The sequence below is a fragment of the Microtus oregoni genome, unplaced genomic scaffold (genome assembly GCF_018167655.1).
Source record: "Microtus oregoni isolate MIOR12 unplaced genomic scaffold, Mior012 000011F_ref0000422, whole genome shotgun sequence".
Lineage (NCBI taxonomy): Eukaryota > Metazoa > Chordata > Mammalia > Rodentia > Cricetidae > Microtus > Microtus oregoni.
Window position 1 is genome coordinate 46773695 of NW_024543070.1, and position 14686 is coordinate 46788380.

General features: G+C 41.8%; 1 protein-coding gene across 3 annotated transcripts in view; it reads right to left on the bottom strand.

Moving 5' to 3' along the window:
• LOC121453181 (N-alpha-acetyltransferase 35, NatC auxiliary subunit) overlaps positions 1-14686 on the bottom strand; it is a 46152-nt gene that overhangs the window by 3705 nt on the left and 27761 nt on the right. For all 3 annotated transcript variants that reach the window (XM_041659710.1, XM_041659711.1, XM_041659712.1), the window contains exons 13-21: positions 14277-14336; positions 13043-13149; positions 6941-7007; positions 6638-6736; positions 5477-5655; positions 2702-2838; positions 2116-2183; positions 942-1082; positions 466-588 (exon numbers count right to left, since the gene is read on the bottom strand). In XM_041659710.1, coding sequence (XP_041515644.1) covers positions 466-588; positions 942-1082; positions 2116-2183; positions 2702-2838; positions 5477-5655; positions 6638-6736; positions 6941-7007; positions 13043-13149; positions 14277-14336 — 981 coding nt within the window. The remainder of the gene's footprint in view (positions 1-465; positions 589-941; positions 1083-2115; positions 2184-2701; positions 2839-5476; positions 5656-6637; positions 6737-6940; positions 7008-13042; positions 13150-14276; positions 14337-14686) is intronic.

Genomic DNA, 14686 nt, shown 5'->3' on the forward strand with positions numbered 1-14686 from the left:
ACAGAGTATATGAATCTCAGTTACGTTGGAGACAGTACAAACTATGAGATCATCAAATGTCTAAATCATGTTTGCTTTCAAAGTTTATTCTGGTATATCAGTCTTTTTTAATGCAATAGCTTTTACTTCAAATGGTCAAGTATGGTAAAATGTTCTCTAGTAACTGGCTATGTGATTTTTCATATTTAAGACTTATAATGAAAGTTGGGCATGGTAGATCATGACCTAGTCATCCTAACACTAGAGAGGCAGAGGCAAGAGGATTACCGGGAATTCAGAGACCAGCCTGGACTAGAGTGAGACCCTATGGGGTGCAGTGAAGACTTACAATGGTTAAGTTGACAAACTTACCTGAAATTCTTGCTAGTGCTGTCCAGCTGACTCACTATAGTTAACGTCCACCTAGTGGCAGGATGTGCTTCCTGTCAAGTGTGTCCCCTGGAAGTACAGCGAACCCACTCTTACCTCCCGGTCTGGGTTGGGGATGTTTTCAAGGATCATCTTCGCTTGCTGAAAGTGCTTACTAGCTGCCATATACAGCTCCGGAGACTGAGGAGGAGGGCTGTATTTATTGAGGTCAGACATTTCCTAAACAGAAGGGAAACTATCATAATATACTTAATATAAACCCTTTAAAGTTATTACTAGTCGACTCCCCAGCCATCTAGATGCTAAAGCAATTGCTTAGCACATCTCAGACTGAACCCACGTGATATGCAGATCTTAACCTGCACACACCTTATCTCAATTATCCTAATGATGTAAACATAAACTGCTCAAGTGATCAACACATCCAAACATTTTCTACACCATCAAGACTGTTACTTTAGCATTTGTCCCACTGGCCCAGCAAGGTGGGTTGGTTGTAAACACGATCTCTCTAGCCTGGCGTCCAGCGGAAGGGCTTACTGTGCACCCCCCCCCCCCCCAAGCAGGCTCACCTTGAACTGCAGGTAGTGCACTGGGGGTGGGGTCATCACACTGTTGAATGGAGCAAACCTGTGCTCATACCGAACCTGTTCACTATCAAGCTCAAACTTGGGCTTGCGCACTTTGCCATCCATGTCAAATGCTACCATCGTCTAAGGAGAAGGGAATGAGAAAACATAAAAAAGAAGTCCATGTGAAAGGTGAACATGTACAGGAGACAGGAAAAAGAAGCCGCAACTTAAATACTTAAAATGTCATCTCAGAAGTCAGAAAAAGGAAGAGTAAAACAGACTTCTCATCCATTTTCAATTTATATGCCATGCTTTATATAAAAAATTTCCAGCCTCTGATTGTTTACCAAATACCAAGTAATCAGCCCTGAAATCATATACATACAGGTAACGTTATATGGACTGGGGAGACTGTAATTATTTAGGTATATGTACACACACACACACACACACACACGTGTGTGTGTGTATACATTGAAGAGGCCATGACTTTGAGAGAAAGGTGATTATACATGGGAGGAGTTGGAGGGAAAAGAGGGGAAAATGATACATTAATTTAAAAATAGTAATTTTTCCAGTCCCTGTGGGAACACACACACATCCCCTCCCACCCCACCTCCCCGACACCACTCTTCCACATCTCATGCTTCTGTAGTTGCCTTGAGACTTGAAGTAGAATGTTGAAGGAACAAGTCCCTTATAATCAATCACACAGACCAGTGTCTTTTCCAGGTCCCCTCTTGGTTTTGGGAACCTCAGGTGAATCACCCCAGATCTTTCTGAATTGCCAGTCCAATCTAAGAATTAATGTCCACAGCCTTGTAAAACTGTCTGCTATTGCGTACAGCAGCCATGCTGGAGTCTCCTCCTCCACACTGCACTGCAGGAGCGCTATCTGGCTGTGAGCAGTGCCAACTATGTGAGTACACAGCTAGAGTGGAGTGAGGGAGCCTCACAGATGGAAACAATGGGGGTGGGAGAGCCGGACGGTGGGGGCACCGTCTTTAATCCCAGCACTTATGAGAAAGGCAGGCGGATTTCTGTGAGTTCAAGGCCGGCCTGGTTTACAGAATGAGTTCCAGGACAGCCAGGGCTACACAGAGAAACCCTGTCTTGAGAAAGAAGAAAAAGGAATGAGTGCAAAACACCAAGAGGTCTTGATTTCACCACTTACTTTGAACATCCCAGCACACATGTTCTGATAGGCCTGGCTCATTGTGATCTCTCGGCTCAATGGGCGAACTGTAATCAGAAACAAAAAATCTTCTGTACTCTTTCCCCTCTCCTAAATTACTGTAGAAGAAAAACTAAATAAGAAATACCCCACTTATTTACTGAATGTAAACTCCACTTTGCTTCTCTAAATTTTATTTATAAATAAATCTTCTCTAAATTAAATCTATAAATAATACAACTGTGCTCTCTTACTAGCTAACACTATAGAATTTTGGCAAGACATAATGGTAGTCCCACTGAAACATCTGCTTCCTGGGGTTCTTAACTCTGTGATTACCTGTCCACACCAACACAGCAGCACAACTCAGGGTGGAGCCCTGCCTGCTCTCATCTATTCTGTTGGTACAACCTGTGTGCTGCCTCCTGCTCTAAGGCTTCTGGTGTACGAACTGACACTGGCACTCAGCCTCCTCTCGTCTGTGCACGATGGTGAAGAGGACGGCAGACACCTGCAATCCCAACACGGGGCAGACTGGCTAACAGTGAGACCTTTGCTGAATAAGGAATGAGACCATCTACTGCACCTTTCTTTTTCTTCTTTGTTTTTTTGCTGCTACGGCCTTTCTGCTGCTCTTCCATTATCCTCTCTTCCGCCATCTGAGAGCCATCAGCACGGCTCAGGGTTGACATCAGCCATGCATAAAGGAATTCAGAGAGGTACCTTAAGGGTCACAAAGTATCAGTTAATGGCAGATATCTAAATGAGACAGCCTTACCAATACATTATTAATAATAATGAAAAGGTTTATTATTTCATACTGATGAGAGGAACTGAAGCCACAGCCTCAGAGACTAACACAAGCACATATTCCAATACGCCTTCAGCCCCATGTAGACAACTTTTGAAATGCTTTAAAGTTTGTAAAACACAGGGGTTTTTTTTGGGGGGGGGGGAGGGGGAGGGTTTGATAAGTGTAGATCTTACAAGTGAGCATTGAAAGTGATCTCTCCCTTTCCACGTTTTACAACTTTTCAAAAGATTTCTGGATAATTATCTACATACATGCAAGTTAGAATACCCTTATTTTTTCATTATCAGGACACAATTCACCCCAGCCTGTTAATTAAATACTTGCTTTGCAAAGCAAATGAAAAAAATTAACTCAGAAAGTGTCAAAAATTATTGGCACTAATTAAAACTCACTCTAGAACTTCTAAAAACATCTATGTTTATTCACCTTGAATTTATTCAATAAACAAATGTAAAGCAGGATATCCTACGAAAACAATGTTCGAGTTTAACCTAACAAGGCATCTAAGTCAGAAAAGCAGTTCAAATCTAGGAGACTGCATACTGTTTCCAGTATAACCAGCAAAATGAAAAACTAAGGACTCATATAAATGAATAAAAACCAAAGATCAGGAAAATGTTTATAGTCTCTTATATATTTTAGGATGCCTATTCCCAAAACTGCACTGAAAGATGCAAGCCAGGCTCCAATATTAAAGCACATATAAAACAGAACATTTTAATGCCATCATCATGATGATGTGCATGTGTGTGCAGGTGACAGAGAGCACACATGGAGACTAGGGCACCGCTCTGTGCAGTCAAGTTCTCCCTTTCCTCACTTCACGTGGGTTCTTGAGTTGAACTTAGGTCATCAGGCTGTATGGAAATTTATTTTACCTGCTGAGCCATCTTGTTGTCCAAAACAGAATCCTTTCAGCCAACAGAAACTAATCAAAGTCCACACTGGAATTACATAGGTCTTACCTTCTCAAGCTTTAGCACTACGGTTCCCACAGGTAAGGGATACACACATCTCATGAAAGAGTAGATAATATGTCTATTGCAAAGCTGCACAGTAAGTAACAGGTGATGTTTAACTGTCCATTATCTGAGGACAGATGGTGACGGGAAGGGATGACATGACATTCAAACACTAGGTAAACATTTTTATTAGGAGCTTTACTAGCAGCGACAGTTATATTTAAAAAGAGCCAGAATGCTGACATTCTGTAACACTGGCCCTCCAACTGCCATCTCTGGGCCAGCAGCAGTACTCCCTGGGAAGTAGCTAGAAATGGAAATGACGGGCTCCCTCCCTCTGTACATCTACTAAACTCAGGGCTGACTGTAGACGAGGGAGTAGACAGCCATGGCAGATTCATCACTTGTTTCTGCTGCTCATTTCATAAAGGCCTATAAGACACAGGAACTACATTTATAAGCAAAGCATGATGATTCTGCAAAAAGTTAGGAGTTTGATCTGCAATTCCAGAGCCAACGATCCGTGTAGAACTTCCCAAGCAGCCCACTGGAGTTTCTGGATGTAGAATTAGAATTACAGCAAAGACCACGTGGGGTGGCTAGTCAGTTCTCACATTCAGCTTGCACAGCCTACATTGGCCTCTCAGAACCTCAGCGGCTCTTAACACAGCCATGTCAAATGTGGGGAAGGGAGAGCTTTCCCTTCTCAGGGTAGGGATTAAGTTAAACGAATTTAACCATGCGTTTAAAAAGCAAATACACTGAAGTGTAACAAACTTAAGCATTTGATGAACAGAAAACTGTTTAAAATGCCTCAGTCCTTTGACAGATAAAGATAACTCATCACTACGCTGACTTCACTGTTTTCTATGGCTTTTCCATGGCTAGGATCCTCAAACAGCCTCTTCCTAGGAACCTTTATCTTTCCTCTAGTGAGGGGAAGAGCTACTCTACAGACGGTTCCTCACGGATTATGCTCAACGGGTGTGCAGTCATGATATCCCACAAGAAAGCTCCTTCTGCTGAGTGCGTCCACAGCATGGACTGTTGCTGCAGAAGTCACAGCAAACTGTGTTTACGTTTCTCCACAGCTGAAAATAGAAGATGCTGAATTAACCCTTTTACCTTTATTAGTACCTTCTACAGAAATATGAAAAGGGGAAGAATGTTTGTACAACAGTAAAGATGTGTTCTTTGACCTATTTTCAAAATAGTTTACCAACTGTGCCACAACTACAATAAGAATTCACTGAAGGAGGAAAATGTTGCAGGGGCCAGTGAGATGGCCCAGCTGGTCAGAGACTGCCAGCCTGACTTCAATCCCCAGAGCCTATGCTAAAAAAAAAGTCAAGTATAGTCCCACACATCTGTAAGCCCGCCCTTCTCAGCTTGAGATGGCAGACAGCAGCATAACCTAGAACTTCTACACCACATAGCATGGAGACACCACCTCAACAAGGGGGAAGTAAAGCACCAATTCCTGGAAGCGTGTGCTGGAACACACACAGCACCCCAAACTGCACTCTTTGAAGAAGCATGCTTAGACCTCGGCTCTCCCATCACTGCTAGCTGCAACAGTCCTCACCAGTAGATATAGTAGTACTCATGCATGCTGTACAGCTCCAGCTCAAAGCCACTGAGCAGATACTGGATCATAATTCGAAGGTTATGGTAGAGGACCCAGGTTCCCAAACACGCCAGGTGCTGTCTCTGGGGCTCCTGCTTCAACAGCATAGTGTGAAGTGCTGCATCGACCTTCTCTGCCTGTCAAATAGTTATTTAGAGAACTTGAAAATATAAACATAAATGTAAATCTCACAACCCAAAAAAGTTTTGCTTTCAAATGCTTCTGGTCAGGCTTAAAGTTTTTATCCTACAATAATTAACATTTACCCAAATTACTCCCAAAATAATCATCCAGTTTCATGCAAGTTATTCTATCCAAAGTGGTGGTATAGACTTGTAAACCTATAGTACCATCAACCTATACCAGAGACTGAGACAGGAGGATCATATGAGCCCAACGGCTAAAAAATAAGCCTGACCAAACAATCAGGCCCTGTCTGAAAACAATAAGCCTCAACTTGTCATTTCAGGTCTTGTGGTATTAGTAATGGGAACCACTGTTGCCCACAAGTCAGCTTTAAACTGTTCCATTGTGGGGTAAACTTGCCATGAAACCATAGTTCTCTACAAATGCCACAATTTATTCTCACAAAGACATGATTTAAGATATCTATAACTGGCCAGGCAGTGGTGGCACACTCCTTTAATCCCAGCACTTGGGAGGCAGAGGCAGGCGGATCGTTGAGTTCCAGGCCAACCAGGTCTACAGAGCAAGTTCTAGGACAGCCAAGGTAACACAGAGAAACCTGTCTTGAAAAACCAAAATGAACAAACAACCCCCCCCCCAAACCAAGCCAAAAATAAAACCAAACAAGCTGTCTATAAACTGTATTTTCCATTTCCTCATGGACATTTTCCTCTGAAGCATAACACTCAAATTTTATATGGAAAATAGACATATCATAGTGAAAAAATAATCCTCTAATCATTGTTTTTGAAGAATTGCTTTTCAAAAGTTAAAAGTATGAGAAAACTGTCCCCACGTGACCTAGGATGGCCCTGAACTTGACCCTTCTGTCTCACACTCCCCAGTTCAGCGACTGTAAGTATGCACTCTTATGCATGCTACTCATGTAGTCTATGACTTGCTGTGGTTCAGAAAAAGACACCTGGCTCTTACCTCATCTTGCAAGGTAGCAAACTCCTCAAGAATGTGACCCAGTTTGTCTCTCTGCCGAGCCCTGTTATGGCCATGGATCTGAACAAGACTACAAAACGGCTGTAAGACACAGAAAACTTGTTAACGGTCAACATGGAATTTCTTCATTCCAAAAAAATAATATGTCTGATTCTAAAACCTCGTTTAAACGCATATGCACATGTGGAGACATATACACACAATCACAGTGCTTATACTTCTTACATAACAGGTGTCCATTTTAAATGAATTCAATATCAAAACAACCCAAGCTGTAGTTCTTACCCGAACACAGTGGGTAACAAAGGAGTCGATACAGTCCTTGGCCTGGTGATTATTGTAGAGGCAACACCTGTAAGATAAGTCATATACTAACATCAAACTATGTATCTTAGACAAAAGAAGCAGTGATTACTATAGATGCTACTGGCAAAGAAAACAACCCAATACATTATAAAGTCAAAGAAAATTAGCACTATGTTAAACATCTCATATTACTGTGCTTTCCATATTTGTGTATGTGCTCTACTAGTGAGAACAGGAACTGTCAAGTCCTATACTTCCCTGGCCTTTCATCACTTCCTCTTCAATAATATCCTCTTAGGAACCACAGAGTCTTAATTTCCAAGTCGCAACCTCACTTGCAACTAAGGGTTGTAAACACCACCTGTGCTCCCTGACCCTGTCTACTGTCTTTGTGAAGTGCTGTTCTTGCTCCTCATCTAACTATCCCTGCCTTACAGCCTTTAAGGACTAGAGGAGCTACAGAGGCCAAACAGATACCAAGACCTTAAAGACAAACCGTGCAACGCCAGTGCTGTAGGATCTAAGGCAATGGAGGAAAAGCAGGTGAGACTTTCTCCTGGGGCCTTGATGGGAATTTGCCAAAGAGGAGCAACCATGCACAGGATAGGTGTGTAGAGAGGCTTGTCACACAGGAAATGCCAAGTCCAAATGACAGGATTTCCGCACTCTGAACAATGCCACACATGTCACTAATGAACAAGATCTAGATCATCTGGGCCAGACTTTCAGTCTCATATACCAAAGGCTAGACTACAGGGGAATGAGTGTGTTGTACTTATAGTAGTACTTATATTTATTTTTTTGTATTTGTTTTTTCCTTGACTGTTCTGGAACTTGCTCTGTAGACAAGGCTGGCCTCAAACTCACAGAGATCCACCTGCCTCTGCCTCTCAAGTGTCGGGATTAAAGGTGTGTGCCACCACCACCGCCCAAATATTCAGAGTTAAGTAGCATCAAGTAATTTCAATCACTTTGGAAAGCAATTTAACAAAACAAAATTGAAGATGCATGTAGTCTTAGGATCCATAATTATTATAACTATAGCTCACATGCACAAAGAGATATATTCAAAGACATTCACATAGCAACAATTTTAAAAGTGAAAAATTAAACACAAATATCCAATTGTAGAATAGCAAAATAACTGAAGAATGTTCAGAGTGAATTTTCAAAAATCATAGGTTTTATACCTGCTAGGCATGGCTGCACATGCCTGTAATCCTAGCACTTGGGAAGTGGAGGTAGGAGGATCAAGAATTGAAGAGCAGCCTAGGCTACATGAAACTCTGTCTCAAAAATACAAAACAAAGAAAATAAAGTTTTATACAGGTCATTTTTAAACAGGCATTAAAACACAAATAAGGACAAAGAACTAAAGTGGCAATATGTATGTACATCTTTAAAACTAGAAATAAGCTAGAACCCTTTTATGGACATGTTTAGTAAGCGTACACCAAGCTGCAGTGCCTCTCAGGGCAGAAGGAAAAAAGGACCAGAGGCAGGAAGAGGGGATGAAACAATAGCAGGGAGGAATGGCCTTCACGCACACAGACGGGATCAGGGGGTAAAATACAACTAAGAACTGGCGAGGTGGTACACACCTTTGATCCCAGCACTCAGGAGGCAGAGGCAGGTGGCTCTCTGAGTTTCAGTCCAGATTGTGAGACCCTGTCTCAGAAAGCAAAACCTAAGACTTTATTTGCCCTTTGTGTTGTCTGTCTGTCTCTGTCTCTCTCTCTGTCTCTCTCTCTCTCTCACACACACACACACACACACGACTGTTGCCAAGGGCTGGTGGTAGTGACAGAAGAGCAGATGGATAGCAGATAACAACCATTTTCTAGTAAGAAAAAGACAAGATTTGTAAAAATGAAAAACAACAGTTTTCTAACTATTCTAAGTCAGAAACAAGTAATTTCCATGATATATTATTCATGTTAACATGTAATGGATTTAGTATCACTTTTAAATTAATTAAAAATATTTTTAAAGTAACTTTTAACTTCTAAAACAGTACCATCAACAGGTTTGACCAATGTGACACAATCTATTTGGTTCCTTAATTATTTTTAGAACAAAGAGGTTAAGAACTACTGCTGTTTCCAATGTATTTGTGCAGTATAATTCACGAGGCCCAATCCAAAGAGTTGTTGGAGCTATCAGGAAATTTCTCCTGTGTGTGTGGGGGGGGGCACGCTCAATCACTCTTGCACACACACACACATAACTGTCTCCAAAATGAGGGAAAGATCATGGAAGGTGAATTACCGGTCTTCACACACACACACACACACACACACACACACACACACACACACACACGCCTGATGACTGTCTAATTACTTCTCAAAGGCCTCATGTTTCTAAGAACCATCACACACTTAGTTATAGTACTAGCTGCGATTCTTGGAGAAAGACAAGATACAAACATTTCACCCAAAACAGCAGCACTCATGCACAGAAGGGACAATGTAGCAGAACTTCTAAATTAAAAAGAAAAGGGGAAATTAATAAGCACGATCAAACCAGGAAAAGGAGAGTAAAGAAAATACACAGTAAGATACTTAACTGTTACAGTAAATATTGAAAAGGCTAATGTTTTTAATAAATCTGGACTAACAAGGGAAAAACACCTGAGCAAAGCATGAAAGCACACTTCTAAACAAGGTTATAAAAAGGTAAGCTTGTTGAAGAACCAGTCTACCTTAACCATCTTATAGTATAGACAAACTAGATTTATTCCTGTTTATAATTACACTTCTTTCTCAAGGACTGGCTATGCCCCACTGTTACCTACTCTATTCTGCTGTTCCAAAAATGGCCATCATGCCTTTGTTTCAGGGGGTCACTACGAATAACTTGTTATCCTCATGTTCTGCCCCTGTAACCCTGTCTATTTTGCCCACCAACACCCCCCCCCCCCCCATTTCGAAATGCCCTACTCCTGAGCTGTATAAACTTTGTCTTCTTCACAGCCAGGGCTGCTCTCTAAAATCCTAACTTGGGGTGAGACAGCCCGCTGGCCGGTCTCAAGGGCAGCTCTAAAATAAAGCTTGCTTTAATCTAGTTGTGGAGTTGGTCTTTCTCCTAGCAGTTTTCAGGTTTAACATTTGTATATAAAGGGATACACACAATGAAAAACAAGACAAACATAAAATAAGAAAGCAGGACTGATAGTTTTAGCATGAAATAGTGGCACTTCAGCTACAAGCATTAAACACAGTGTGGGACAGACCACTGTCCTAGTTAGAGCAGTGTGACACGGACAAAGCAGGCATGATTAACAATGCAAAGGGAATCTAGCAAAAAGCATTTAGTAGCCTAATCTCACTGAAAACTATTACATACACATATACAGACACATCCATAAATTTGTATTTACATACTCTTTCGAATCAGGTAAATAAAGTGAGAGAGAAACCGAACAATTCAAGTTTAATCAAAATGATGAATACCAACTGCATTAAAATAAGGATTTCTTTTGTATGTTATAAATATGAAAATCAGTCATGCTCTTAATCATCCAATACTCAAAGTCCCTGTTCAATTTTCAAAGTCCAGAAGGCAGACATGAAATGAAATCACAAACATAAATACTTGGAAACAGAAGGTGACAGCAGGAGGTCCCAGGGACACACAGGAGCCCATGAAGGGAAGGGAGAACAGGCAATGCTGGACATCCCTCAATGACAGGATTTAATAGCCTAGGGGTGAAACATTTTAATCTTTAGCAAAGTGTAAACTCGTGGAAGAAGTTTTAGCAGACAGGAGGGCAACCTCTAGACTGCCAGACTTGTTTACCTCCAGAAAGAAGAAAGCAAGCTGTCTCCTCTCAAAGGCAGATTTAAAGTGGCAGAGCAGTCTAAGCAAAAAGTACCTACAGGTGCACTGCATGACTGATTTTCAAAAATCCACAGTGTGTTTAGATGTAGAGGAAAACCACTTTGATAAGGGTCAGAGAGCAAAGGATATAATGGGCAATTCTGAAAAAATCTGGCCAATAAATATTCTCTCAGGTTAATGTGAGGTTTATCATTTGTCAAAGAGGGCATTCAACAACTAGTATTGGTTATAATGCCCCAACGTGAGCTTTCATTTCTTCCTACATCACAGTACTGCAATGTAGTACAGAAATTTAACAGTTTTTTAGAATGCAATCTCACTCTTAAAATTATATGAGGGGCTGGAGACATGGCTCAGCAGGTAAGGGAGCTTACTACGCAGGCATGAGAACCACATTGATTCAGAGCACCATATAAAAGGAGTCAGGCACTTTCCCAGCGTCAGGGTGGAAGTTTGGAGAAATAGACAGGAGGCTCTCTGGGTTTGCTGTCCACTAGCCTAGACAGAAAATGGAGTGCTCCAGGTTCAGTGGGAGACTATCTCATGAGGATAGCACACAGAACAACAGAGGATGGAAAACACTCTACCTCTACACACACAGGTTTGTACACCTGCAGACACATATGCAACACATGTAAGTGTACACACACACACCCACATGTGCATGCACACATGCATACATACACACTAACAAGATTTTTAGTAGCTCTATTCCTTGGAGCATATTCCTAATTATGAAATGTTTGGCAGCTACTAAAAAAGTAGATAGAGTAATTTGGTACAGTCAGGAAAAAAATGTTTTGTTTCTTCGGTCTTTTGAGATAGACTCAGTATGGTAGCTCAGGCTGACCTCAAACCTACTCAGTGGCATAGACTTGCTGTAAACTCAATATCCTGCATAGCCTTCCTTATGCTGGGATCAAGGGCATGTGCCACACCTGGCAAGAATGAAAGAGTTTTAAAAAAGCAACCCACAAAGAGATTTTCTGTACCTTATTCAATCACTGCATCATCAACTTTCTGAGTTGTCTATGAGATCAGTTTTCTTCCTTTTAAACGATACTCCATCTCCCTCCCACTTACCACACACTTTACAAAAGCACTTGACGCACGAGTGTCGTGCTGTTCCATCCATCCTCCCCTTCACTTCTCCACTCAGTCTACAAATATTTCCTGGGTGTCTATTGCATGCTAGTCTCCGGTGTCGCAGCTAGCATCAGTCAAAGCATGCTGTGACACAACAGTCACAACCACTGTCCCAGTGAGTGGAGTTTATGTCCTCACTGGGGCAATGGAGAGAGCAGCACAACAACACAGCAGGGCACTGTAGGAGAGAAGCAGGGAATGAGGAATGAGGTGGGCTTTAAGACAGCACTCACCAATGAGACACTCAGCAGACTGAGGGGAGCAGGTGCAGAGCTCTGGGTCCCCATCCTTCACCCTTTATAAATCCCAGCAAGAGAAAACTCCCAAACAGCAAGAAAGTCAGTATGTCTGGGGGCAGAGTGAACAGCAAGAACAGGGAGATGAGGCTGTAGAGCAGGAGACAGGACATGGATCTACTCCAGAGCACACGGGTCTTCTGGGCTGAATTACAAGACCACTGCCTGTATGGTGACCATGAGGTGGAATGGTAGTTGTTATTTGCAGTCTCCCAGAAGGAAAGGCTGAGGTTGTAACCAACACTGTCTACAGAGCTTCCTTCGGGACTGAACAAACTCTCATCCAGTGGTATGCATGCCGCCCGACTTCCTCTTCATGTCCTTCTTGCCTACAACACTGTTGGCTTATCCTGGTAATATCCAAAATATATTTACATGAATACTGATCTCAAGGTCTGTTTCCAGGAAACCCAGACATAGGGAAGCTACCAGTTTTACATGGCATGTGGCTTAATTTATCTTAACAAGTCATGGTGAGAATGCTGAAGCATTAATATTTCATGTATGAAAATACATGTCATATTCTCATGCTTTTATAAATGCTGGGTTCTCTGTACGAAATGACTCAGTTCTTCCCTTTCTGCTGGAAAAAAATAAGAAAGCCCTACTCATCTCTCAAAGCACCAGCTCAAACAGCTGCATGCCAGCATCCTAGGCTCTATGACTGAAGGGCAGTCTGAACAGCAGTGACTGTCTATATGGTAGACCGGCACTAAGAGGCAAGGCCTCGGCTGTAAGGAGTACAGAGAAGCTGGTGTTCACAAGCACACAGTACAGCACCTCTAGCAACACTTACTTGGGGGAGAGCACCGGAGGACTGACAAAGGACCGAAGGGCGTCTTTCACCATGTCTTGCATGAGGTGAGTTCCAAAGACCTTTTTGTTATCCACGAGGAAAGTGGTCTTGAAACAAGTATGAGACATATTAGTGTCACTACCGCTGCCATATGCAGCTGTCACCACTGAGACACACAGACTACCTGTAATACTGCAGAGTACAAAGGAACTAAATTTCAAAAACAGGTAGATACTTTATAAAATCGGTTTGTAAATCCATTAAAAAATTTTTTATTTCATGTGTCTGGCTATGTGTCTGTGCACCATGTGCATGCATGCCTAGAGATCAGATGAGGGCATCAGATCTAGGATAATAGTTACAGATGGTTGAGAGCTGCCTCAGGGTGCTGGGAATCCAAATCACGTCCTTTGGAAAAACAGTCACCTCTTAGACACCAAGTCATCTCTGCAGCCCCCTAAATTAATCCTTATTTAATGTGCACTTTGAAACAGATTAAATAACACGTAAAAGTATAAATTTCTTAAGTCAAGAACAACAGTGTTGAGCTGAAGGAGTCAACAGATTGAATTACAATAGACATATGAACATGTCTGAGCATACAACTGGAGGCCCAAGGTTGATACCAGGAATTATCCTGGATCAGTTGCTCTTCTGACTCACTGAAGCAGGGGCTCTAATCAAGCCCAGAGCTCATGACTGTGGCTAGTGTTACCAGACAGTTTGCTCTGGGGACTCCCTGTCCCTACCTTCCAAGGCTAGAATTAGAGGCAGCCACCATACCCACCCAATAATCCTATGGGCTCAGTGATACAAGCTCTGGCTGTAAACTTGTGCAGCAAGTACTTTAACCACAAGCCACATGTCTAGCCAAGTTTATTTAATTCAAAATGCTTCCAGTCTCCGTGTGATCTGTGAGTTACTGGTGCACTTTTTAGTTTCACAATATTTAGAATACTTCCCCCGGTTACCTTCCTCTTCTTGAATACTACCTTGACTCTAACTGGGTCAGAAAGCAAGTGCTCTTCGTGATCTCACTTGTTAGAGAACTCCTGAGGCTTGTCTTATGACCAGCATAAGCCCTGAGTCAATGTTTCAATGAGCTGGGGACACAGCAGTGCGGCACTCACAGAGCAAGTGCAGGCTGAGACAAACAAAACAAGGCAGCCACCTAGGGGACACCTTTAACAGCAGCTACATTTTGTTCATCCATCAATAAAAGAGTGAAACTTACTTGCAACAAAGATCTTGAAAGAACACATGGTGACTGTTCACTAAATTCACAGAAAAAATCCTAATAGATATAGAAAAAGCAGTACTGTTAATAGATTAAACAAAAGCTGGGGATGTTTGCATATAAAGTTTAATTTTGTTCGGAAATAGTATCCTATTAGTGTTAAAATAAGATAAAGAATTAAAAGTCAGTTTATAGAAAATGTTTAATTATATCAAGGGCTAACAACAGAGTCTGCAAACCCTTTTCAAGATCTGACCAAAACACACAACCTCATTAAATTTGTACACCAAGAAAACAATATCAACAGTAACTAGGTGATAATGAAACTTTAGCTATTATTTTAAAAAAGTAAGTACTGGGGGTGAGGGGTTCAGTGGTCAAGAGAGCACATTCTCTGTGAGGGCCCA